Genomic DNA, 27640 nt, shown 5'->3' on the forward strand with positions numbered 1-27640 from the left:
TAAAAAAAAAACCTCGTAGTGACCTGAGAATGGGATAATCCGAATCTGAGATTGGGAAAACAGGAAACGAAGAGACCCAGAAACGGCCAGATCCATTCATCTCCACCAAGAGCTGCTGACCTATTTCTGGACGCAGTTCAGAGCGCAACCTTCAACCACAGAAGCTCCAAAATGAAAAGTGTGTACCGAGAGGTGGATGATGGGACCTCCATCAAAGTCTGAAAGTTTTTCACATCACAGTGGCACGGGGAGAAAAATAAAGATGAAGAAAAACGATTGAAACTTAAAAGGTTAAAACCTCGCATGGAGCTGGTCAGGTTGAGCTCCCCTGCATAATCGTTTCAACGGCTAAAATCTTGCAAGATATTTCAATCTGGTAAGATCTGTGCAAGGTTTTGTCCTGTTTTACTTTTAATCTGGGGGTTGGGAGATGTCTGAGGTGTCCTCTAATTTTGCTGTGTCTGCTGCTGCCAAGTAGCAACCAAATGACTCCCCACGCTTGCCCAAATTATGGTGCTGAAATGTGAAAAACTTCATTTTAACAAGGAGCAAAGGGACACCGGCTCTTTCGTGAGGACGGAGCATGAGCTGCATGTGTTCTGTTCCAATTCAGAGCAGGGACTCCTAACCGTGCCCTCTGCAGAATTCTACAAACCCAAAGGCGCCTACTCCTCTCCAGCGGTGTGCCAAACTCGGAGAAAGTGCAAAGCTGGGGTGTTTGGCTGTTTTAAAGGGCAGGCAGAGTGAGTGGGAAGGGAGAGCTGCATAATCAGCTTTTTTTAGAGCAGATCCCACCCGTGCCAGGGGGGCTGCAGAAGTGACGCTACTCCGGTGGAACGAGGGAATCCTTTAATGACTGAAGCACAGCATTAAAACGATGTACAGAACGGAGGGGGAGAACTCACTAGAATTACCAAAAGTTTAGGCTAAACGGCAACTCATACATTTACATATTTACATATACATAGGAAAGACACGTGCAGGTTGTCTTGGCCAATCCAGCGGCAGAGATTAGGTCCCGCCCCCGTCCCCCTTGTCCTCCTCCTTGTCCTTCTTCCCGTCCCCCTCGCTCTGCACCTCCTCGTCCGCGTCCCTCCGTCTCTTCCGGCTGAATACGCCGGGCCGATTCTTCAGGAAAGGCAAGGGCTCCATTCCCAGGACTTTGTGGATCTGACGGAACGCCAGCATCCTCAGGGCGTGCTTGGGAGGGAAAGAGGAGGGTTAGGAGTCCAAAGAACTACTGTGGTTGTGCCTGTTTGTCCTGGGGCCAGCTGAAGTGACCGTTTAAACAGGCAGACCCTGCTCAATATGCCATGCGGGGCCGCTTTCAAATCCTACATCAGCCCTGCTCAGACCCTCTACCTGGCTGCTTGCAGTGACGTCCTCCCGCTCCTGCCAGGCCATGCTCTGCAGGGCATCCACGGGCTCTTTCTCGCAGGGATCTTGAAGGCCAGGACCGTCTGGAGGGGAGGAATGGACCAGGCGTTACACCGTGGGGCAGGGAGGAGCCCCACCCACACCTGCCAGGGCTTTCCTGGCTACAGGGAACCTCTTTGGGGGGGGCTCCTGGGGCTTGCTGACTCAGGGACAGGCAATTTGGAGGGCAGGGGCTTGAAAGCAGGAGAAGCAGTAAGCGATGACCTGGACACGGACCTCGGGCTCTGGGAACAGGTGGCTTTCACTCGGAAAGAAAAGGATGGGCTTTGCTGGAGCCCCTCCCTGCCTGCTTTTGGCTGCGCCCTGAAGAGGTTCAGAAATTCAGCACATCTATAGGAACAGGCACTGGAGGGGGTTAGATCAAAACCTTTTTATTTTAGCCACCAACCCCATGTCCGGAGCCTCATTCTGGGCCTCTAAAGACACAATGACTGGGTGAGCAGAGTTTGGAATTGCCGGGTGGGGGGCGGGGGGAGAAGGCTGGAATGCAGAGGCAGGAGCCTGTAATCCTCCCCTGGTGTAAGAGGCATTCTGCCACTAGGTGACAGCTCTTCCCCTGCCCACTTGGCCACAGACCTGCCAGGAGCATCCCCGTGGCAATGTATTCCAGGACTCGCCGCATGGCCTCTCCAGGCCCCAGAGGCCCCAGGGCAGTGCTGAGGGTCCTTTCCACTAGCAGTTCCATAGCCTGTTGGGCAAGAGAAATGGCGGTCATTGCACACTAGCAGGAGAATCAATCAATACGCCACCCATCGGCTTCCACGGCATTTATTTCATGGCTTTCAAACATTTCTAGTCCGTCTTTCCACACAAAAGCGCCGGCCTGGGCCTTCCCAAAATCACCTACACCCCGATCTCAAGAACTAAGCACGACGTGTGCCAGGATGCAACCCAGGAGGTACCCAGTGGTTTGCAGCAGCACTCTGCGAGTTCTCAAAGGCTTAGCAAGGCCCTCAACCAATGAACCAGCAGCAGAGCAAACTGGCAAGGGGTGTTGGCACACCTCCGTTTTGAAAGGCACGCCAGCTGAGGAAGAGCTTCCCCACCGGAGCCCCCTTCTGTCTCTTGGCAAAGGCCCCTGGGGATCATCCGAGTGAACAGATCAGTTTGTGTGCAAGCAGGTAGCTCTAGGGGCGCAGAAAGAAGAGAGCCACCGAGTGAAGGCGGTGTGACCTGCGACGTGTTCAGGTGTTTGCTTGCTCTGGGGAATTCTCCAAGGGGGAAGGGGCTGCAGATGGAATGCAGAGTGCTCATAAGAAAAAAGAGGGCTTTGAACAGTGGTGCGAAAGCTCGCCTGCTCAACAGGGTCGCCATGTACAAGGGGGGAACAGGCGTGGGCTGCTTTCCTACCAGCCTGTTCAGTGGCCAATGTGCAGTGCAGAAATGTCTTCAGGGCAGGCTGAGCCCTTCTTCCCTCTGCCCCGTGGGAAAAGATGGCTTTGAGTCTGCTGCTTCTGCTCCTTTCCACTGTTAGGCTGGGTTCATACAACACACTCAACCCAAAACCTGGATTAACAAAACCAAACAGCTAGGGCCACGTTACCTGCTATGGCTGAAGACAGCAGCCATATTACGGCTTAACGTGATTCACACAACACGCCAAGAGAATAGGTAGGCTCCCACAATACACTGGACCCCACACTATCTAGTCCCCCTTTAATCCAGAAAGTGTGCTGCATGAAACATTTCCCCCCTTTTTTTAGCAGGCGGGTAGAAGGTGATAGCAGGACAGACGCTACAGGGAAAGGGGGAAAGGGGCAGAGAATCGCCAGGCCTCTAACCTCTGTCTGTCCAGCCTGGCCCTGCCTGACAGACAGAGACAACCAGGGGAGAAACCGAGGGCTTCTTTAATGATGCAGTTTACGTGAGAGTAAGGAACTGGTGCTTGGAAAGCAGGAAAGTGAATGAGTGATAATGGAGTGAAGCCTGTAATATATTGTTGTGCTATCCCCCCTCCAACACTGCACTCCAGCCAGAGCTCTTTTAGCAGATGGGCAGGTATATACGTTGTGTAATAAATAAGTAAATAAAAGGTAAATGGATTAAAAAATAAAGCACCGGGGTCTGCGTTGGCACCCCCTTCTTTTGTAAGCGGGAAATGCTGGAAAATCAGGGATGGCCTCTGTGGCACGAATCTCTCGCAAACTGCTGCAAGAGCGTTTCTGGTTGAGGAATGAGGTAAAAATGTCTGAAGGGAAAAAGGCAGAGAGGCTTCTCCTCCAAGGCGACGCTGGGTTCTACCAACCCTGGCTTCCTTTTCCGACTGACGTTCAGCATTCAGGGGCTCTCACAGAGTGCAGACCCTGCATCTTTATCCCTTGTATTTCTGCAAAGGCCAGGGGCAGGGAGCCAGATCCCTCTGCAGCGGCCCATTCAGCTCCCAGACCAGCCAGCACTTGACCGTCCGGGCTTGTGGCTTTGCACGTGGGGAGCTGTGCATTTGGGGTGGAGCTGTGTGATGCAGCACGGGGGCTCCCTCCCTCTTCCTCCTGTTCTTACCCAATCTGGAAGAGCACCCCATGTTGGCACACGCTGACAAAGGTCCCGCAAAACCCTGATGATGATCACGCAGGACTGCAGGCCGTTGGCTCGTGCCTATGGGGAGAAAAAGAAAGCATGTTGTTACAAAGGCCTTCACCTCAGACCCAGCCCCCCAGATGCTCCTGAGGGTCTGGCAAAACCCCCATCTCTGGGCCCAAAGAAGATAAACAGAGGCTTGGGTAAGCCAGCCACTCCAAACTCCACAGCAGAAGCACGAGCCTGCCTTTGGGACCTTCCCCTTCTCAATCCAGCTTCCCCCTGGAAGGGCTGCTGGGCTGCTTCTCTGACCCTACTGTTTGCAGCAGTAAAACACAGGAAGTAGACATTGCTGCAAGTGGGAGATTCGGGCCTGAGTGGAAAGGCAGCACGTGAATCAGCCGTACTGGAATGACTTTGGTTTCCACTTGTAACTAACAGTGGAGTGCTAACCAGGTCCTGGTCTATGATTAATCCAAAGTTTCAAGAAATAAGCCAGCTACAATCCTGGGTGGATGACTGTAGCAGGAATCCTCACTTAAGAGTAACCCCGGCTGAGTAGCCCACAACACCAAAGGGCTGGAAGAGAAAACTTAGGCGCAAATGCAGCTTCTCTGGAGGAAGAGGGGAAGGAGGAGGGTCACAAATCAGTGTGAATGCATCTTTGGCCCCAGGAAGCCCCTCTTCAAAAAATGCTTCGCATCCTGACCCGCTCAAGGGTCACTTTCAGGCCTGGCCAGAAGCCAGAGCAAGGCAGGGATTTGCACTGAAGGGCACGAGAGGCCCAACAACTTGAAAAAGGAACCAAACCAAACCAGACAAGTTCCAAACTTCATTGAGGAAAGAAGTAGTTTGGTTGTTTAAGAAGCTGGGCTCCCTGTAGGTGTCATTGGGGTAGGTTGGGCAGCCAGCACAGGATTTAAAGTTTAGGAATCTGATCCCTGCCTCCAATGACTTCATCTGTACCCCCAAGCAATGGGAACCCCAAAGCCTCTTGGAAGATCAACCAATTTATAGAGGCTGCAATAAATCGTTACAGGCGCCACAACATTTTGATGCACCCTTGCAGGAAACAAGCTGGCCTGGGAGTGTCTCTGAACACCACGGAGGAGGCCCCCACATTTAAAGACTTGCAAACTCTGCTTCCATTATGGCAGCCTCTGAACCTTGTGCCAGGAGGAGGGGTGAGCAATGCATACCTGGCACGGCTCAACATGGCCCCACCCTTTGGAAAAGGACCCCCGGATCTGATCCTTCCCTCCCTCCTTCGCCTTTCGGATGCAAGCAGGCAAACATCCCTGGGCAAGCTTTGACTCTTCTTACCTGAAACCACTTGGCATGGCGAAGGGCAGCCAGCGACTCCAGGCATCTGTCTTCGTTTAGGATTTCCGGGGACTCCAGTTGGGATCCTGCTGATGCTTCTGAAAGGCACAGAGAAAAGAAAGACAAAAAAGTAAAAGAGGGCAGATCGTTTTGGATCAGATCCATCAGAAGAAAATACAAATTAACCAACCAGCTGGCTGGCTGGCGAACCCAATGTTTCTCAACCTTGGCAACTTGAAGACGGGTGGGCTTCAGCGCCCAGAATTCTGGGAGCTGAAGTCCACCCATCTTCAAGTTGCCAAGGTTGAGAAACACTGGACTAACCTAACATCCAGCCATCCATCCATCCATCCTAGTCCATAACCCTATCACAGCCACAGGCAAGTGGATTGGTGATCCTTGTTGCACAAAGCACTCTAATTTTCTGAAAAGCAGACAGGCACTTCACAAGGGCTCCACGTTGCAAAACATGGTTGCTGCCTATGCCATCTTTAACCCTCCTTCCACTCCCTCCTTCCTCTGGCTCACCTGCTTTTTTCTGACCAGTAGGTCAGCACACCTGTAAACAAAATGCTGAGGTGCAGCTATACCCCCCTGTATTCTTTTTTTTAAATCTTGTTCACTGAATTAATCAATAAAACAAATACTGTATTTTTATAAACGAATACATTACAGGTAGTCCTCGCTTAAAGACCGTTTGTTTAGTGACTGTTCAAAGTTACAATGGAGCTAAAAAAGTGACTTACAACCGCTCTCTGAAGTTACTATTATCATAGCACTCCTGTGATCACGTGATTGCAATCGGGGTACTTGGCAACCAGCTTGCACTTACAAAGGTTGCAGGGTCCCAGGGTCACATGATCGCCATTTGTGACCTTCCCAGCTGGCTTCCGGCAAGCAAAATCAATGGGAAACACGTGATTCACTTAATCATTGTGTGATTCGCTTAATGACCATGTGATCCATTTAAAGACCACAGTGATTTGCTTAACAACTGCATTGCTTAGCTACCTAAATTCCATTCCCCATTGTGGTTGTTAAGCAAGGACTACCTGTATATACATTTTATTTCATACATTGATACAAACATTTATAGAGAAGATCTATCTATGTAGTTGCTAGGAGTCGAAAATGAGTGGATGGCACATAATCAATCAATCAATCCATCCATCCATATATTTAAATTTATTATATTAATACTATATTATATCATCATTATTATTATTTATAAAATTAATAATATAAATATTCTTGTTTTCTAATAATACTGATGGGATCCAACTCAGTATGAATTCGCCTCCATTGGATCCAACTCAGTATGAAAATAAGACCACGATCGAGGCTAACATTTTGCCAAGACCACCCCAACAGACACCACAGGTGCGCACACACTACTCAATGACAAGCTGGATAAAGATGAAAGAAGGATTCAGTCCTAAAGCTGACATGCGGTAGGTGAACGCTGCCCGAAGGCTGGAGACCCACCTGCATTTGTGGGGTCTCCTTCTCTCATCAGAGGAGAGGTAAGTGAAACTGTGACCTGCATTTTGGGTTCTCTGGATGAGGCAATGACAATATTGGCTTCCTCTGAGTTCGACACAACTTCATAATCATCACTGGTCACTTTCTGGAAATGGAGATGAGAAAGCGAGTCCTATCAACCTTCTCTGGGCACCAACAGAGTTTTCGGAGGGGGAGGAGTCTTGCCTAAGAAGCGTCACCCCACTGTTATCATCCACAGACAACTTCCTCTTAGCTGTTACAAGCTGAAAGCCTAGGCCAGTATCATTTTTCCCAATATCACTGACTTATCTCATAGATGAGATCACATAAGATCTCTTCTGCCCACCCCCTTGGCAATCAGCACCACCCACCTGCCACTCCCTTGGTCTTCATTTCCCAAAGGAGCCCCATTAAGGAAGTTTGATATCTATTAGACGTATTTCTGTGTGGCTGCAATCTAAATCACTCTTGGCAGCTTAGACAGGAAGAATACAACTTTAACCACACCCAGGGCCTAACCCTAACCCCCAGGCCCTCCCTCCCCTGCTGTCCCTTGCAGCTGGCACTCTCCCAGGAGCCACATCAACCTGGCTCCCTAGGAAAAAACCTTGGTATTTGCCTGTGCTATTCTTCCTATGAACCTTTACGATGCTACCTTACTTCCTATTCCTCCGGAAACTATCTTCAAGGCACACCTGGGCAGGATTGGCACAGATTCAAACTGTGATTTGGAACATGCATCAGTGTGCACAAAACCTGTTGGGAAGACTTTCAACCAAACGCCTCTTTTCCTGGGGCCCCCTGCTAGTTACAGATGTGCAAGCCCAGGAAAAGATGCAGCAGCTGCTTTAAAATGTTGTGACGGGTGCTGTGAGTTCATCCACGTTCTCTCCAAACGTTGCGCTTTGAATCTGGGCTTCTGCCCTGCCGCACCCCTGCTTCTCCCATCTCCAGCCCAGGCAAACTTCCTCCTTTTTCTTATGCCCTCCTGACTCTGCCTGCACTGTCTTGTGCGCCACCACTTGAGATTAGGCAGCGAGCTTTGTGACGGGAAACTACAAAATGGCCCTGTGAAGACTCTCTCTCTCTCTCTCTCTCTCTCTCTCTCTCTCTGTGGGCACCTGAGGCTACATGGAGTCTTCAAGGTTCTTCTTTGCTTTGCAACCCCAAGTACAGAATTCTGGTGTCCTACCAGGCCGTTGCGGAAAAAAATACAAAATATGTACTGAGTCTGAACAGAGCCTCAACAAAGTTAAAAACAATGCCAATACCCCTCACAGAAGGAAAAAAAAAGATAATGCTGGTCTCACCCTATATATTGAATCAATTCTACCCACTCTGGCCCCCAAAACATTAAATGCAGCCTCTGAGCCTTGTCTAGGCACAGAGGCAAACCCTAGTTTCCAATGACTGGCAACAGCCGACCCAAAGCAACCCCCGCCAGCTGGGCCCGGCGCATAGGGGTGATGTCCTGCCCTTACCCCCAGCTGCTTGGGCAACTGCTCTGCAATGCTCCGGAGGAGGGCCAAGGTGGGCTTCCGGGCCGACAGCAGGATCAGGCGAACATTCCGGTCTCCCCGCAGCAGCAGCCCCTTGGCTAGGACACCGACTCTCATGACCCCTTTCAGAACCCGGGGCGGCTTGCCGGTCTTTCTACGGGAAGGAGAGTCGTATTAAATGAGCAGGAAAGCATTAAACCAAGCAGGAGCTTCTGGGATGCTGATGTCCTGCCAAGAGACCAGGCGGGTCCCAGGCTATTGTCTTTCACCGTCTAGAGGTGGGGTCTCAACATCGGACCTGCCACTGCTGCTCCCCTTCTTTCCCGTGTGAGTCTGTCAGAATACCGGAATGACAGAGAGCAGACAGACCAGCCCTTCTGAGCAGCACCCTCCCGAGATATGTGGGGACTGATTCAGCCAGTCACTCGGGCAACAAGTGGAAAAGACCGTCCTAGGATCAGTAAGGCCTCTTGGCTGGAGCTGGCCTAGGACCCAGGAGAGCTTTGCTGGAACAACCATGAAACTCAAAATGTATCTCTGAGCAAATCGCCCACTTTCTGCAATAATCTAGGGTTACTGTGGGGGTAAAATGCAGAGAGGGGATGGGAGCCTCTTTCCCCAGGAATTCTTCATGTGACACCCAAGAGGGCATTCCTGCTATGGGGCCTGCTTGTGGCGTTCCCAAGCTGTGGCTGGCACACGGAGCCCACAAGCGATCAGCACCTACTAAAACGGTATTTGCTCACTCCGGCTTTTAGCTGAACCCCTCACTGTTGTTCTTGCTGGTCTGCCTTTAAATAATATAAGCAGTGGTCATTTCAGAGTTCTAAATTCTGTTCGGTCCTCTGCCTTAGGATGACGTTTCAGTGAAAAGCAGGTCCCTATTTTTATAAATAAAAATACTGCATTTTTAATCCCAGATTTAAAACAATCTTTCCCCAAAAGGTGGGGAAAAGGTTATAAGCGTAGACACAAAAACCCACTGCAGAGTTTCCTGGGGGAAGCAAATGTGGGTGGCAGTTAATAGACAGGAAGGCTGCTTTCTTGTACTTATTAGCAAAGTTAGATGGCAGGTATCAGATTATAGGGTTAGGATTTTATATTTGTATCAGTGTCATTTTTACTGTGATTGTAATTAGCATGGTGCATATTGGCTTTATGGATTGGGTGCAATTGTAGCTAAGAGTTTCTACTTGCTAATTTTTATTCTGGTTGGATCACACCCTACAGCAGTGTTTCTCAACCTTGGCCGCTTGAAGATGGGTGGACTTCAACTCCCAGAATTCCCCAGCCAGCCATGCTGGCTGAGGAATTCTGGGAGTTGAAGTCCACCCATCTTCAAGCGGCCAAGGTTGAGAAACACTGCCCTAGAGGGAAGGAACAGTATGAATTCCATGCCGCTATACATGGAAGGGAACAAGAGGAGGGGAGAACAACCTGCTTGTCTCTGTCCCCTTGAACGACAGAGCGGCTTCTTCCTCTCTTCCGTCTTTTTCAGTTATAGGCTGACTTTTGACAGCATCTCCCCACCCCACCCCACAACCATCTGCTTGGTGAGAGTCGGTTTATTTCTACCCCCTCTGCCACCCCTGGCAAGTCACAGAAACTCATGTGGAAAAACACTCTATTTTTGGTAAACAGGGTGTAAAGCAATTAAATTCAAAAATACACCTAAGGAAATAGATAAAAGATAATTAACAGAGAGCTTAGGTCAAGGGTTGGCAACCTTTTCGTGACCTAGCTCTATGTTTCATATTTGGGGAAAGGGCTGCAGGAGCAGGGGGCCAGTTAAGATATAGGGAATTTCTGACTCTGCCTATTTGGGCGGGGGGGCTGAATGGTATTAAGAGACTACTAGGACTTGCATTACAATTTCCACTTGTTTCCTACCTCCAGTAAGCATCTGCTTTTCAAGTGCTGCTCTCTGAATCTCATCTGCAGGATTGCTGGGGGTGCTGGGAACAGGAGGAGAGATTTTTGTGGCCCTTTGGCAAAACACAGACTCCCCTCTACTTGGGGTGGTTTTGTGGCTAGAGATTGCCTGCTCCAGCAGAGAGGCATTTGTGTCTCACCAAAGGACCAAAAAATATTTCGGATTTACAGAAACCCAAAACAGCTTAACCAGCAGTGAGTAAGCTTAATGGCCAGAAAATTTAAGTATCTTCTGAAGATCTCGCCTTTCGCTGCTGCACAACAGCCTTGCACGGTAGAGCACACATGTTACCCTTTCTCTTCCTGTTCTTCCTCCTTCCCTGTTTCCTGCTCCACCAGCCAATCAGAGACAAGTCTCAGGGCACGCTCTGAGTGGGATACGACTTTCTGAATGGCTTGCAGCTCCTCTTCTGTGGGGTAGATGCTGGAGTGCTTTGTCATAATGTGGCGGTCATCGGAAGAGTTTGGTCGCCAAGCGGGCTGGAGGAGATAAAATGGACAGGCTTTAACTAGCAATCTGGAAGAAGAAAAAAGAAAGAGGGAAATACCTTTCAGTTGTATCTCCACTTGCCATAAACATGGAGGCATGCAAAAAAGCAACATCTTTTCAAGCCTAGGGTGGGCGCAGGGCAATTACCACGGCTGGGGAGAGCGCGTGACAGATGAGAGATTGCTGAGCGCGTAATCAGGCTTTGTCAGAAAGCCCAACTTCTCCCAACACTGATTTAAGCCTTTAGCAGAAACCACAGGGATTCTAACCCCACTTTATTACTATTCTAAAGAAAACAGGAAGAATGTTAATAAACCATTAAACGATCTTACGAATGGCCAAATAAGAGCTCAGGATGTGGTCCAGGTTAGAGAGGAGCTATTGAAAGACCTACAACTTCCATCTCAAAAAAAAGAGGTTGGTAGGACGGCATCAGATGGAAGGCCAATACCGTAAGAAGCAGGGTCAGCCAATGCAAAACTCACTGGTGTAGAAGTCCAGAGTAAGCCTGGTCCCTCACTGGCAGGGATGGGCCAGTAACATGAATTTTGAGGTCAGCCAACAGTGACTGAAGAAACTGACCAGTTTCTTTGAACTACGATTTAGGACTGTCTAACCAAACCTGGGCAAACAATGGCTTACCTAATAAATTTTCTTCCTGTGAAAAGCTGGCAAGGAAATTGGAAACATCCTTCATTTAAATCAACCCATTTGATGCTCTAGCTCAGCCTTTCTCAACCAGCAAGCAATTGCAATTGGGAAAAAAAGATTTTTTTTTTAACTTCACACTCCACCTAACACCAGCGTTTGCAGCGGTGGGAATTTTTACATGCTGCGACTCAGTTGCCGGCCTGCCGCTTTGCCATTGTTATAAACATTGTAAAATGTGGACAGCGCAGGTTAGAAGTGAATTGTATTGTGAAACTTTTGCATTTCTGGTGATTTTTAGGCAGGGTTCCCTGAGACCTGAAAATGATTTCAAGGGCTCCTTCAGGGTAAAAAGGTTGAGAAAGGCTGTTCTGGCCGAACCAGAAACAACGTGTTAGATCAGACAAGGACTGCTTTGTATTTGTGCTCCTGCTCCTCTTGTGGATGTGAGATGGCGGGCTTTAGGTACTGCCAAACTATGGTTTACAGGTAAGCCTGTGCCAGGCCATGCTCATGTACTGCTTGCCATCTTTGTGGGGAACAAGCCAGACAAGTAAAAACACAGGGGCTGGAGGGAATGCTGATCCAAAAGTGGGTACCCACCAAGAGGGGGGGGACAGGCACCCCCAGCCGGCCCATGAGTGGTGGTGGAGGCCAATCTGCCGCTAAAGGTCGCCACCGCTGCTCTTCCCAACACAGCTGGGCTTCCTCCACCCGGCGCCAGTACATTTCCTCTTTGTATCGCCTAGAGGAGAACAGGGCAGGGGAGAGAAATGGCAGACATGCGTTAGCACCTCTGGGCTCTGCCCTTGAGCTCTGCCCTTTGGCAGAGTCAATGGAAGCGGAGCTGCACTGAAGCAACCTCTGGGGACTTGTGACAGCAGTCTTCAAGTTGGTACCCGTCGCTCCCTGGAGGGGCCCAAACATCACCCAGGGCTCGCTGTGGCTGAACGGGGCTACAAGGCTAATTTCCGCATAGCCCCTCCAATAATGAGAAGACAACCCAGAAGATTTTCCCTTCTGGTTCAGAAATGGGCACAACTAGCTTCTTAGAGTAAGTTCACCTTCTTGTCAAGAATCCATGGTTGGGATTTTTTTTTTTTTAAAGCCTTCAAGGTCATCGTTCTCCAAGCGAAAAGGAGATGAATACAGAAGGCAGAGATTCTGCTAAAGGCTTAGAAATGCAGGTCATTCCAACAGATGCTTAAAGATTTAGGGCAGTGTTTCTTCAACCCTGGCAGATTTCATATGTGTGAAGGTTTAGGGCAAGTGTTTCTCAACCTTGGCAGGTTTAGGTTTAGGGCAGTGTTTCTTTTAGGGCAGTGTTTCTCAACCCTGGGAGGTTTAGGGCAGTGTTTAGGTTTAGGGCAGTGTTTCTCAACCTTGGTTTAGGTCAAGGTTTCTCACCCTTGGCAGGTTTCAGATGTGTGAACTTCAACTCCCAGAATTCCCCAGCCAGCAAGGTTGGTCCACACATCTGAAACCTGCCAAGGTTGAGAAACACTGGTTTAGGGAGTGGCCAGCCTCACTCATTCCCAGAAGGCTATTATGTAAGTATGCCCCCCTTCCCCTTCCTCCGATCATAGGTGCCCACTTTTAAACTAAACAAAGCTCCCTGGCCAAACTTCAAGGGATGAGGGCACCCGCCATTATCTTCAACTGCCATTTTCTCAAACAAGCCAGTTCTGTTTCACACTAGTTGTAAAAAACAATGTCAGTGGATCAGACTTCTCTCCAATCCTCCGGAGAAAGAGTGGGGAACTCTGCTTTAAAAATGAGTGGTCCTAAACACCTTTTTTTGGTTACTCCAGACAGGACGATGCAAAAGTGTATGAGCCCAAAATTGATGCAGAACAATAGCTGGACCCCAAACCCCTTGGCCTCTATACAAACGGTCAACCACGATGTCAATGATAGTCCAGCAAGACCTGAAGGCCCCACGGTTAAAGGTCAGATTCACTGCAGCCCTGAACTTCGGCTGTTTTCTCACTGCCTGTTCCACAACTGTTCTTTTCCCTGTGGGTAACTGATTTGGCTGCATGAAGGTTACTCTTTAAAGGTAGTAAAACAAAACTTTCTCTTTTCTTTCTGACATACATAATGAAACCATTAAGCTGGGGGGGGGGGAGAGGAAGGAAGGAAAAGAAAGAAAAGAGAGAGAGGAGAGAGAAACAATGAAAAAAAGGGAACAAGGAAGGAAGGAAGGAAGGAAGGAAGGAGCATGTAACTTGCAAGTACCCTGGGCCATTCCACATTTCTGCCTTCCATTCCTTGGGGAAGGGGGGGGGGTGGCAGGAGGACTTGCCTCATTTCCAAGAGCCAGCGCTGCTCTTCCTCCCGATTCCTCTTCAGCTTCTCCTCGTGCAACTTCCGGGCTCGGTTGCTGGGCTCGATCTCGACTGGGAGGCCAGGGTTGACTTTCTTCTGCAAGGGTGAGCGATACCATTAGACCACAGGTTCAGCAAGCAACCAACCCAACTGGCTTCCGCGTGAGTTGACCCTTTTCCTCTGCAGGGTGGGCAACCCTGGCTTACCTGGCCAGGGGGAGTATGGCAGAATGCGGGTTTCGTTTGGTCTGGGGCCACTTGGGGGCAAAATTTCACCCCCAAAGCCCCCCTCTTTTTTTCCACAGGGACAGTAGGTTTAAAGAGAAAAATAATTGCCTTAAGTTTCTCTTGCCTTTTATACTCCCACAGAATCCTCCAAAGACGACAAAATGGGAGTGGGTGTGCTTTGGGGCCTGGGGTTAATGGAACTCTGATGCAGCTGAGAGCGTCCTTGTTATACCAACATCTTTTAGGGGCCTCAACTTGATTTTCCTTTAATGAACTGTGGATCTGAGTTTGTTTTTATCTTTGTACACTGCCTAGAGCAGTGTTTCTCAACCTTGACAACTTGAAGGTGTGTGCACTTCAACTCCCAGAATTCCCCAGCCATTGAGCTGGCTGGGGAATTCTGGGAGTTGAAGTCCACACATCTTCAAGTTGCCAAGGTTGGGAAACACTGGCCGAGAGGACAGGAAGAAGAGCCGCTACCAAGGAAATGGTCAGATAAATGGGGCTTGAGCCCGGGCCAAGAAAACAACTAGAGAAAATGTCTCAGATAAGCCCCTCCCTAGTCCACATAAAGATAAAGCATAGGCTTGCAAGATTGAGTTACTGTAGCTGTTGCAATAAGCAGCCCTGACCTACGGTACATGGCGTTAGTTTCTTAATCTGTTCTACCTTGCAGGGCTGACACCAGAGAACTTTGGTAGTTGAGTGCTCAGATAGAGATAAGTAAGCAAACCTATCTGGTCGTGAGAGCATGTGGACTCTCCCTCTGGGGACCACAGGCACGCGCCTGGGCCTTCCCTCTGCAGGGCTGCTGCTCTTCCCCAATCTGTCACAAAGGAAAGGCCTCAGGCCGGGGGCCCAGAAGGGAGATCCAGATGGGAGCCCGGGAAGGTGCTTCCTGCTGGACTGGCCCACTGGCCTCAGGACGGCCTGCACTGACTTAGACAGGCTTCTCCCGTTTCTTTTGTTTCAGCTCTTGCCTTACGGTTGTTATTGGTCTGTTGCTTGGTGCAGACGGCATATGATACAGGCAGCCCTCACTCAATGATGGCAACTGGGACTGGTAACTCTGTCGTTAAGTGATGTGGTCATAAAGCACATCACGCGAACGCACCCACTTACGATGGCAGCTGCAGCAGTTCCAGTTGCCACTGTTAGGCAAACCCTACGCAGTCACTGTGTCCCGCGGTCACGTGATCGCCATTTGCAACCTCCTGCCAGCTTCCCCATTGACTTTGCTTGTGGGAAACCAGCAGCGAAGGTCACAAATGGTGATCATGTGACCACAGGGGTGCTGTGATGGCCGCAACTACAAGGACCCATAACTTCGGTCACTGAATGAGCGGATATTGAATGAGGACTACTTGTGCTGCTGGACAAGCACTGAAGAAAATTTGCCGGAGGGGGGAACGTATTGCCACGTAGCCATTGCCACCTGCAGAAAGCGAGGGGGATGAAGATTATGAGGGTCTGCGTGCACGCAATCCGATACACACACTCCCAAGCTCAGAAATCCTATCATGACCCATGACAGGTGGACAGCCTTGCAGGATTGGGGAGGCCATTTTGCACACTGCAAGCTAGAGAAGGAAATGGTGTGCCAAGCCCTGTTGATTTTAGCTCACCCACATCAGCTGGGAAGTTCAGAGCATCTGAAGAGGATTAGCTTGGGGGAAACAGGCTTAACAGGCTTGCTCCTTTTCTCTTATGCTCAGGACAAATGGGGACTGTTGCTGAGAGGTGCAGACCGGTGGTTCAGGCTGGGGCGCAAATCCCAACTCATCCCGGATCAGTCCCTGCCTTACCCCAGAAAGGAACATTCATCTCCTTCAGCAGTCTCTCGCACTGATCCTGAACTACAACACTTATTGAGTTGGCTGAGGATGATGGGAGTTTTCATCAGAGAGCAGCAGCTGAGAGAGAATGAAGGAAAGCAACTCCCTTTCAAACACCCCCCCCTCCTGCTCTGTGCCCTGCAGTCCCATCCTGTCAAACTCTGGCATGTCCATTAGTTTATTTAAGCAATGCACAGAGCCCCCCAAGAAGTACCCAGAGCTGTGTGTGTTGAGCAGGAGAAGAAAAACCAGGTCACCCATGTTGTGTGAATGCAACCAATAGTGTACCACATGCTTTGCAATCACTCCGTGAAATGGTTTGGCTGAAAAACTGCAATGAGTCACCCGGTGAGTTTCACAGCGGGTAGACACCTGAAATTGAGTTTCGCAGCCCAGCAATCTAGGCATGATACCAAAAACAGCCCCAGTGGGTCATGGCTCTTATTTAGCCCAGAGCATCTTTTGGAGAAGCCCCACCTCAGAAGGGCTGGCGGAGTGAAGGAACCAGATGCTTCTTTGTACCCAAAGCTTACAGCCCTCACACAGAAGCCCCACCGCCAGCCGCTTCTATGCGTCACTTTCAGGGACCGGCAGCTCTCGGGCCTGGTTTGCTGGCACACCAGGGGGCTGGCTGATGAATGATGCTGCTGCTGGTGGTGCTACCAGGGAAGGGGCATTCGGGAGGGATCAAGAGGTCTTCCTGGTCCCCGGTGGTCACCTTATATTGCAATCGATGCCGGCGCCCCTTGAGGTGCATGTCCTTGGCATTGGGGTCGTTGAAGCTGCGCTCGCAGAGTCTACAGTAGAAGCGGACCATCTTCCCCTTCTTGTTGTGGACCTGGGGAGGTGGGAGAAGGAACGGGGTCACCAGGTAGACACGGCCAGGCCGCGCAATTCCATCCTGCTCCAGCTTGGCTTTACTTCTCAGGCCCCACAAAGCCCCACCTTGGCAGATCTGTGGGAAAGAAAGGTCAGATGGTACCACGGACAGCGGCGGGAGGTTGCCGCTCTGCCTGGCTCAGCAGAAGAAAGCGCAGCGCAACGGTCAGGGAGCTGCAGTAAGGCCCGGGACAGCCAAGTCCAGGTTCACCATGGAAGCTCTGGGGACAACTCTGGATCACCCACTCTCTCTCAGCCAAGCCAACATCAAAGGGCTGTTACGGTGGGGAGGAAGCAGGACAGAGGATTATGCCACACTGAGCTCCCGAAGAAAAGGTGGAATGGGAATCTAAAGCTTGAATGAACAGGGAAGGACAGCCCCCAGTGGAAAGCAGAGCTAAAGGCGAGGCCAGAGTCCTTACACCACATTGCTGTCAAAGACCTGTGGGCCTCGGTGGGGGGCTGAGTGGCACGCCAACAAAAGAGTCAAATTCTGGTGAAAACAAGAGGATCAGACGCCATGGATAAAATAACTTCTCTCCCATAGGATTATAATTGTTTTCCACATTAATTCTGAATTTAGACAATGCAATTTGCAAATATTTGGTTATCACTGAGGAGCTTTGGGTATTTTTATTTTTATCTGCACCACTGATTGATTGATTGATCATATTTATATAGTTGCCCATCTCACAAAAAAGTGACTCTGGGTGGCGTACAACATTCAGTTAAAAAACCCATAAATACATATAAAACAATCATTAAAACTATAAAAACTATAAAAACACATACAACAGGAGAGGATGATACTAACTGTAGTCAGGGAGCCATCACAAAATCTCCCCTGGGATCCCCCAGCCTGATCACACAGCCAGGTCTTGAGGGACTTTTGGAACATTAGGAGGGATGGGGCTAATCTCACTTTCGGGGGGAGGAGATTCCACAAAGTGGGCGCCGCAGCAGAGAAGGCCCACCCCCCGGACCCTCCAAATGGAATTCCCTGGCAGGCGGGACTCACAGCATGCCCTCTCTGCCAGACCTGATGGGATGGGCATATGTAATTGGGGAGATAACCCTAACCATTATGGTGCCACTGCTATCACTGCTTGTTTAAGAAGACACAACCAAAGGATAACTCCTTTTCCAATTCCTGTGTGTCTTGTTTGAAGCAACGGCACCGGGAGTATGAAATCTTTACATGCGTGCACCTCCATTGCCTTAATTGCACCTTTGGGTAACTCATGAACCGTTACAGCTATTTCTAGAAAGCCACGTAAGAATTACTGGCAACCTCTACAAGCCCTTTCCATTCGGTTAGAACAATGAACTTCCCACTTAACGAGATCAGTGCAAGGACCATGAAAAGAATCGCTCGTGGGCCAGGTAAAAATAGAGTCCGCTTCTTCCTCAGGAGGGACGATCATTCAAATTGGATGGCTAAGGAAGTAACAGCTTTCAGTGTCCCAACATTTACAGAAAATTAAAACAAAAGCCAAAACCCAACAACAACAACAACAGGCACAATTAAATAGCTCACCCTGCACAAACACAATCCAGTTGTGAGCAAACAGCTGGCTGGAGCCCCAACTGGGAAGACGTATAGCAACATTCTGAAGGTTTTGAGTTCCGTGCCTCAAAGTTCAGATCGAAGTTTCTGGTGAGACTACGCTCTAAGGATTGGGAAGAAATCACCCTAATTGCAAAAGATCTTCTCCAGATCCAGGGCTTACCTCTTCCACATAACCATGGCCCACCGGCTGCACATCAAGCAGATCTCCCAAACAGTCTCCAGAACTGTCAAGTGGAAGCTGTTCTACCTCAGACACCGTTTTCAGTTGCATCTCTTTGACCTCCTCTGGTTTCAAGCTGCTCCTTGCCCGAAGTTTGCTTGCTCCTAAACAGGAAAAGGCACCCCGCCATGTTTTTTAGAATCTAAAAAAAGTTTCAGGACCTTCAGTCAGTGCTCCCACCCACCAGCTTAGCTTGCAAAAAGCGGGATGGGGGTGGGCACATCAGAATCAGGTTATCACATTAACTGTTAATTATTCTAGGCTGCAGAATGTAGAGCCTGGAAACAGGATGTGGTCCCCATAATGCAGTAGGCTGCCCTACTTGAAAGCATTGTTATGCAGGTAAATTCTCAGTTGTCCTAATGGAAGGGCCATAACTGCTAGTGGGCAGAAGCTAAAAAGCAGCAGCTTCCAGTTAAAAATGTAGTTGTTTTTTTAAAACAGCTGTTTACCAGTGGAAGACTGCCTTAGAATGTGGTGGGTGGTATCTACTTAAAGTGATGCAGCAAGGTGTTAGGGAGGTTATTGTGGCAACACACTTGCCTCTGTTCAGACTAGATGATCACCCAGGTTTCTTCCAGCTCTTGGCATTTTGCAACTACTCAACTATCCCATTTTTGGGGTTCACTCAATACCAGGGGCTGCGACTAACTGAAGGGCTAAGCCACAAGAGTTAACCAAGCTTTGCACGTTGTGTGAGTGCACCTGTAAGGTCTTTAATTGACCTGGCTAGACATGCTGTACAAGCTCAACCCGGAACTCTGATCCCATGAAGGAGCCCGCTCAATGGCCTTATCCTTCTGGCCTCCCTTCTCCAATCTGTACCTGCTTGGGAGAGCTTTGTTGCAAGGGGTTTCTTTGGGGCCAACGTCTTGCTGGTGGCAACGCTGTTGGTCATCCCCACGACAGGCTTAGGGGGTCCAACGGATGCAGCAGCAGGCGAGGGGACAAGGAGAGCTTGCTTCAGGGCTGGGCTGTTTGCAGGAGCTGAAGCAACGCTGACTAGCACGGGTTCGGGGGAAGGGATCGGTTTCCCCAACTTGGTATGCAGCTTGAGAACCTGGAACACAGGCACCTATAGTCACCACAGGGCAAAGACCTGGCAGCATTTCTATTTTGCAGTGCTTTCTATCACTTGACAATCCCCTGGTGTGTTGGACTCCGACACCAAGGGTTCCTTGGGGGTTGGGAGCCAGCAGCTCTGATGCAGGAGGCAGAAAAGAGCCCAAGGTTTCCAGGAGCAGCATGAAGTCCCACCGGGTTCTAGAGCACTGCCATACTCGGCGCCCGACTCCCAAAGTGGCTGGAACCCACCTTCTGATGCTTTGCTCCTCGGATGTGGGCAATGTAAGCGTCGGCTCCTGTGCAAGAGACGTCGCAGAGCTCGCAGTGAAGCTGGGCCTGGGCCCCCCGAAGGCCGCTTCCACCTGCCTGGTTCCCCGTCTTCAGGGCTGCCTCTCTTTTGGCGTGCTTTTGCCCTTCTAAGTGCTCCCGGTATGTCTGTGGGAGGAAGAGGGGAAAGGCGGGCTCTGTGCAGATTTTGCACAGAAACACAGCAAACAAAATCCAGCACCAGCTTAATGCTTAAGAAAGAGGGTTGAACTGGACCACTCCTCTCGGAGGTTGCTCTTCAGGATACAGCAACCTGCCGCTCTGTGAGGGAGCGAAGTTGGGAAAAGCAGCTGCAGCCAGGCAGAAACGCTTCTCGCCCCGCTTCCAATTCACTCACAACTTTACTCACAAGCACCTAAGCCGGCGTTCCAGCTGCCTGTGAGAATTGAGCCACACCTTGGCGTGTTTTCAAGGACCTGCCGACATGCAGAGGCAGCCCTGCCCCACCCAGGCAAATGCCAAGACAGAGTGGGGAAGCGATAAGCAAACGGCCTACAGACGGGGAAGTGGAGGCAACGTCTGGAGCTTGGCAGCTGTTACAAGCGGGCAAGAAGACTGATCGGTCAACCGCCAGGACTACACGTTATGGGGAGCAGCCTATCCTGGTGGAAATCCTGCCTGGAGCTTTGCTGGGAGCAACTAGAAGAGGAACAACCACCCTGAGGTCGCCCCTCACCCCAACTAGAGTAAGAATGTTTGGAAGGAGGCGAAGGTTGTCTGCCACTTACAGACTTACAGACTTTTGCTTGAACTAAGTATTAAACAACTGAGTATTAAAGACGCATTTATAGCAACATCGCCTTGCAAGTCCTAGATGGGCGGAGAGCAGTAGCCTGTTGCTGGGGAAAGTGTGTGCTGCAATAAAGCATTTTGTGCAGATTTGCTACGCTAAAGAACGCTCACACACTCCTTCATTAAGATGGAGGAGCTTCTGCTTGCACGCCTGCTTGTGACCCCAGAATGAAGAAATCCAGCCCAGCACAGGTTAACAGCTGACGTTTTAGGAAAGCAACATCTGCAGGACGTTCAGGCAGGGCTCGGGCCAAGCAAAGGCACGGGTCCCTCTTGCTCAGGCATGGCTCTCTGGACGTGGCTGGCCTCCTTATTCCTTGGAGTCTGAGCCAGAGACTCTGCCAGCGGTAGCCTGGCATCCAGAGGGCCTTAGGGCCTTCCTTCCATAATCTCTGCAGGACCGGCCTCATCTCTCACTGGCCAGCTGGCGACTTGGGCGGCTCTCTGAACTGGGCCACAATGACAGGCAGAGTCTCCATCTCACCTGGGGACCTGCACAGCTGATCTTGCAGATGTCACAGTAGTGGAGCTGGGGCTGTCGTGGAGCACCTTTCAGCTTCAGGAGCTTGCTGGGAAACAGAGGTTTCTTGTAGTTACTGCTGGCAGTGGAGTTGGTGCTGCTGCTGCTGCTGCTGCTGGTGCAACCCCACTGGGAGCCCCCTACGGGCTTTGGCGGCTGCGGGGGAGGCGGTGGCAGCGGCGGCTGCTGAGGGACTGGGTAGTAGGATGCGTTGGCCGCTGTGTACGCGGTGGCATCATAGCTGGCGTAGTTTGCCCCTGAAGACAGGAGGAAGAGAAGTGGGCTCCCATTGGTGTAATTCCTCCTTCTCAGCCAAGGAGGGGAGGGGAAGAAAAGGAGGGGAGATGCCTGCAAAAAGCTCATACCGGAGTAGGAACCTGGAGAGGAGTTGTAGGAGGAAGAGGTGTATGAGGAGGATGGGGTGTATGCCTGGGCGGAGGAAGCAGAGATGGCCGTAGGGCCCGGGTAGGCAACGTAGCTGGAGGAGGAAGTGCTCCCAGTCTGGACCGGCTTCACAGGCGTCACTTGCCTCTGGGGCTGGTTTTGGCTGTAGGCCACCGCAGTCTGGCTGTAGCCACTCTGGGCATCTGCAAAGGGCCGACAACAGTTCCATGATGCTTTCTGCCCAATGGGGTCGGCCCACAGAACCCCCGCTGCCCCCACACTCTTTCTCTGAGGTCAGAGCCACGTGAGAGTTCAGGGAACTTGCCCAGGCCTTGTCTAAGAGATTGGCAAAAGACAATTTAACCCTTATGAGTCCTGCCTCCCTCTGTTTATTTACAAGCTAAACTTGTAATGTAATCTAATTTTGGGGCGCGGAAAACCTTTGTGTGGCAGCCCGAGAATTCGTTTCTTCACTTCAAGCAGAACCCGTGGGAAGTGTGCCTACCTGGCTACAGTGCTGGGGATTCCTTCAACAATTTTGAACCCTCCCGCGCCTCACCAACTTCCAGACATCAAATCTCATCAATGACATTAACAGCATCCTACCGACTGCTCCCTGCAAGTCTGTCCAAGGGCTGCACGCAGGCACTCTGAAAACTCACTGGTGTGATAGTAGGAGTCTGTGGCCACATTCTGCAACTGGGTGACCACCGTCTGGTAATAGGGCTTGGCCTCGTAACTGCCTGCTGCTGGCGCTTGCCCGTAGCTGTAGCCATCCTGCAGCAAGAAAGTGGGATGAGAAATGAGCAGCCGAGCCACTTCCAATGCTTGAGCAGAATGACAGAAGGTCATGCCAAAAAAGGCTTTTATCAGCGTTCTGATTTTAGCCGCCTTCCTCAAGCGGATGCCTTGAAATCTGCTGGGATCGAGACTCCCATTTAGATTTGTCTAGCTGGAAATTCCAGCCACAATGCATCTGAAGGGCATCAGGTTGGAGAAGACGACATTGAGGAAACAGGGAATGATGTGTGGTTCTGGAAAATTTTCCTGATGCTAAAATCACAGGGATCTGATTCAGAAAGCTTGCTGATTTTTAATTAGATGACTGCCACTGGAGCAGTATACCACATTAATTTTCTGTGGTCTACGAAGGGCTTAAAAATCTACAACAGTCCAAACTATCTTGAAATGAGAATAGTTCATTATTCAACAACATACACTTTACATAACTCAATCAAGCACACTTTGAAGCTTTATCTGGAAACTCCAGTTCCTGGAACATTCAGAACATTTTAAGACCCAGCAATTCAAAAACATATCTTTTCCTCACTTTTAGGTTATTTTAAAAAAGTACAGAAAACTTGTTAACATGCTATTTTTACTGATTAATTGCAACTCTGACACTGTACAATTTGATAAACCGATTGGTTGAGTCCGGATGCAAACTTGGGCACGTATATTTCCTTGTGTGAAATGTCAGAAATATCTGATTCTAATTTAAACTTGCCAGAGATTATTGAAAGAGCCTACTAGCACCTTTTCTGACAAATATTATTCAAAGGCAGAAGTTTTCTTGAGCTCCTGTTCATGGAAGCTTCTGTCCTGTAAAAAAAATGTGTGGGTTGGAAACGATGCCACCAGATTCCTCCTAATTTTTTTTTGCCACTGTAGACTGTAGACTAACACTGTAGACACGGCTCTCCTCCTACAGAAATCCAAACGGAAGAAACTGTCATTCAGCTAACCTTTATGTAAGCCCACAAAAATTACAAACTCCCTAAGAGCTCCCTTTCTTAGCAGTAGCACAGAAAGGCAAGAGAGTAAAGCGTGTCAAATAAGCCGGCACGAGAGGGCATCCACAGTGAACCAGCTCCTTCTCATCAGCCCACAGCATTTCTGTGCTGATATTTTGATTTCAGCAAGGAAACCTGGTAGGCTGGCAATGAAGAAATGAATTGCCCCCCACTCTTTCCACAGTAACTGGTTTATGTCAACCTGCTTAAGTACAAAAACTGCCTCACAGAGATTATTTTGACCCTTGTGATTTTATTTTTTTAACAACCTAGCTGACATCTTGCTGCTTTGCTTCCATTTTCCTTACTGGCCTCCTACTACATAACAGAATTTGCATGTACGGTATAAGCCATCAGAATGAGTCTAGAGTGGAAAAAAAATCACGTGAAGTGTTGTTCGCAGCTGACAATGAACTGCAGGCAAGCAGGAGACTGGAGTCAACTCTCTTCCCCCGGAAGCAAGCAAGGAAACAACGAACACAATGTTCTTTTTTTTAACGCATTACAACTGTTAACTGTTAAGTCGCTTGCAATCTGTCTCACATATAACTTGCATCTGTATAGGCAAAATGTCTTCCCCTCCCTTTTTTCCCTCTGTCTCACCCCAGTTTAAATCCTACATCAGTCTAGACCCTTTACACATCTTACGAAGTGAGCTGTAGCTCATGAACACTTAGGTCTTTTGTTAACTGGAAAATCTGTTAGTTGGAAAAGGTGCTCCCAGACTCCTCCTGATTTTTGGACCCAAGGAAGCAATTTCATTCCTCAGGGTGGAGGCATCATTCCTCCTTACCATTCCAGTGAATACGGTGCTGCGGCCTGAGTTAACATGTGAACGGTTCTGAACCACAGCATTTAACCACAGAAATGTTACTGACTGAAAAGGGCATTTTCCTGAAAGAGTCTTGTCTTCTGAGCATTTCAAAATGCTATTGCTGATAATCTAGGAAGGTGATGCATTTTTCCCAAGCTCAGGAAAAACCATCCAAGGATTTTGATTCGATACCTGATAGTTCTGGGTCACGGCAGGCTGAGGGGCGGGAGCCAGTTGCCGCATCCCATATCCGCAGTCTTGCGTGGAGGGGGGCTGGTAACCTGGGTAGGTTACAGGTGCCACTGGCCTGGCAGCTTGTATAGCTGGAGTGTAGGCAGGTGCGAGGGTGGGGTCAGTTCCTGGCACCTGCTGGACAGAGTAGCTGACGGCTGTTGGGGGGTGGGAATATGTGGGAGTCGTCTGGGAGCTGTAAAGAAAGGGATGAGGAAGAAAGAGCAGTTAGACAAAAAGCAGCTGCACGGTGAAACATAAAACCTTTTAAAAGTAGATGTCTTGGGGCTGCTAGAATTCTTGGTCAGCAATAAAATCTTCACCAGTCAGACTTCAGCATTTACTATGGCTGTGATAGCTGGCTTAGGAAGCCAAAGGCCTGCCGGAACTGACATGTTGTGCCAGCCAAATGTCCTCAAGGATGAGGCTAAGCAGGTCTTCCCTTGGCAAGGGGTTCCAAAGCCTTGAACCATCCCCCAAGAAGGCCCTCCTCTACCAAATATACAGTCAGGTCCAGAAATATTGGGACATCGACACAATTCTAACATCTTTGGCTCTATACACCACCACAATGGATTTGGAATGAAACAAACACAATGTGCTTTAACTGCAGACTGTCAGCTTTAATTTGAGGGTATGTACATCCAACTCAGGTGAACGGTGTAGGAATTACAACAGTTTGCATATGTGCCTCCCACTTGTTAAGGGACCAAAAGTAATGGGACAGAATAATAATCATAAATCAAACTTTCCCTTAACAAGTGGGAGGCACATATGCAAACTGTTGTAATTCCTACACCGTTCACCTGAGCTGGATGTACATACCCTCAAATTAAAGCTGACAGTCTGCAGTTAAGGCACATTGTGTTTGTTTCATTCCAAATCCATTGTGGTGGTGTATAGAGCCAAAGATGTTAGAATTGTGTCGATGTCCCAATATTTCTGGACCTGACTGTATTTTGGATCAGAGCTGGTAGGCAAAGAACCTCTCTAGAAGATAAAATATGGCTGTTTGAATTAAGTTCATCCCAGTAAGGAAACAGTTCCAAATAAATATTGCAATTAAAATCTATACTGCAGGGAAACATGAGAATAAATCTTGGATTAAATTCTCTGGCCACTGGGAACATTTTGTGAGCAACTTCTTCCTTTCTTTCCAAAGTGAACTGCTTGTCTCATAGATCTGGGAGAGAGGCCCTGCTGAGGTTCCCATCTCCCAAGAAATCCCACCTTCAGGGGACCTGGAGCAGGGCTTTTTCAAGGGTGCCGTTCTCCTATAGAAGCGTGGAAGTGCTTGCCCCGCATCTAAGAACTGTCTCCTCCCTACCGACTTTCCAAAGAGAGGTGAAAACTTGACTCTGAAAGAGAGCATCTAGGGGATGTTTTCTTTTATTATCTACCCCCACTAGTTAATGCTATTGTAATATATATTAATTACTGTATGTTTTGATGTTTTAAACCTTTATTTCTGTTGTATGCTATTCAGAGCCATTTTGGAGTAGAGTGTCATACTGATATTGGCAACAAATAAATAAATAAAACAAAAAGAAATGACTACCTTCATCAAATGCCAATTACTGGTTAGTCTGACATGGACTGCTACTAAAAACACGGCTGCAATGATGCTGACATGCTTTGGACACACGACAAAAATAAACAAAGAGAAATGAATACATTCTTTGAAATTGTCCCTAAAAACTTTGGGGTAAAAGTTTCTAAAAAGAAATTTAAACATCAGATGCAATGGTATTTTGTTCTACAGATAGTTTAGTAGCAACATGAAGCATTCTGAAACAGACAGTACTTAAGTACAGTATTTGCTTTTTCAACCTCTCTTCTTCCATCTAACACGGGAGCGGGGTGGGGTGGGGGCAGGAAAAGGGACTGAAAGGCTTTCATTTTACAAGCCTACCTCACAAGTCTCTCATCAGAATAGCTGAATTAATATAGATCAACCATGCAGAACACTTGAAATATATCTCATAGATCATTATCTGTTCTCTCAGGCTGATAAAGGATGGGGTGGGAGGGATGCTGTTATAGGACTGTTGTCCCTGGCAAGGAAGCTGTAAGGACGGAGGAGAAAACAGCTGAGCAAGACTTTCTGGTTACCTGACCTGATATTCCACCAGGTGCCCATTTTTAGTTGGGGTTACTGTAAGAGCCCCCGAGATAAAACGTGCCAAAGGCAGTGCAATAGTTTGCATGTATTTATTAATCTTACCCCCCATAACCCACCTGCCATTCTAAGTAAGGGCGGAAGGAGAAGGTGATCGAGCAGTGGCCTACCTAGCAAGGCATTTGTACAGATTGCTGCAATTATTCATTGCCAGCCATTTCAATGGGTGAACAGAGGCCACCTGCCCCCTCATTCCTCAGTTGCCATCCCGTCTATCCTGCAGGAGGGAGCTAAAGGGGCCAAGACAGGACCCCCAGGACTTGCGGTCCACGTGTGTGCATGGAAAGAAGTGGCCAGCTTTGCACAGCTGGCAGGGCTGTTGTGAGGGAGCCCAAGAACAGGCAGGCAAGCGCTCGGAAAGGCTTCCAGCAACGCCCTTCTCTTCGCAGGGCAGAAAGAGAGGCTTATTCGAGCACTGGCCAACCTGGTGGGGCTGTTGTGCAAAACCAAAACAAAACAAAAACCACAACAAAACCAAAAAAACCCCCAAATGTGCTCCCAAACTTTCGACCCCCAGGACTTTCCCAGCAGGACCGCCCCCCCACCTCCGGTGCGATTCTAAGCTCTATTATCCCCAGCCCGTATCCCGGCTGGAGGATGACGGGAGCCGTAGCCCATCATGCGCGAAAGCCCCCGGCAGAGAACAGGCTGGGCCCACCACCGCTGCGTGTGCCTGCCACCGTTATAAAAAACCGGCCTACCTGGCAAGGCTGTTGTATAGAACGGCCGAGAGAGGAGGCTGCGAGTGCCCACCGGCACTCTGGGCACGCGAGGAGGGCTGCCTGACACCCGCCTCCTCCAGAGCGGCCCTTTCCCCCCTCCAAGTACCTGTACTGGGGCCCAGCGACGGCCCCGGCCGCAAACCCGTAGTAGTTACTGGCCGCCATCTTGGCGTTTCCTCAGAGCTGGGAGGGGAGGGGAGGAGGGGAAAACGGAGGCGCGCGGAGCACGCCGGGATCACGCGACGCGCAAGCCCTGCACGCGCCGGCCGGCCGGCCGGCAGACTCACGCGCTCCCCCAGCAACAGGCCCCGCCCATGCCCGACCCGCCGCTCCTCTCCATAGACTCGCAATGTGTAGAGGCGCTGCAGGGAGGGGACTTCCGGGCTCGTCGTGGGTAGCTTTTCT

At 49.6% G+C, this 27640-nt stretch overlaps 1 protein-coding gene across 3 annotated transcripts; it reads right to left on the bottom strand.

Annotated features, from left to right (window-relative positions):
* ZFR2 (zinc finger RNA binding protein 2) lies at positions 1–27453 on the bottom strand. 3 transcript variants are annotated; one of them, XM_088149294.1, is made up of 19 exons: positions 27342–27453; positions 24296–24530; positions 22159–22273; positions 21478–21699; positions 21077–21369; positions 19723–19908; positions 19234–19468; positions 18349–18512; positions 16458–16694; positions 13655–13773; positions 11953–12094; positions 10504–10691; positions 8262–8433; positions 6763–6904; positions 5278–5375; positions 3937–4032; positions 2014–2125; positions 1363–1460; positions 1–1200 (listed from the first exon to the last, which is right to left on the bottom strand). In XM_088149294.1, the coding sequence occupies exons 1-19, from the start codon at positions 27398–27400 to the stop codon at positions 1012–1014; spliced, it is 3102 nt and encodes a 1033-aa protein (XP_088005420.1). In that variant the 5' UTR covers positions 27401–27453; the 3' UTR covers positions 1–1011. The 3 variants fall into 3 exon arrangements, with proteins under 3 accessions (XP_088005420.1, XP_088005421.1, XP_025029895.2); XM_088149295.1 differs by lacking the exon at positions 27342–27453 and adding an exon at positions 25893–25981; XM_025174127.2 differs by having other exon boundaries at positions 3–1200; positions 16458–16577.
* Positions 27454–27640: the final 187 nt, after the last annotated feature.

This window comes from Python bivittatus, unplaced genomic scaffold, assembly GCF_059951505.1.
Source record: "Python bivittatus isolate LINGU-HERP-01145 unplaced genomic scaffold, Pbiv_v1 ctg000580_np1212, whole genome shotgun sequence".
Lineage (NCBI taxonomy): Eukaryota > Metazoa > Chordata > Lepidosauria > Squamata > Pythonidae > Python > Python bivittatus.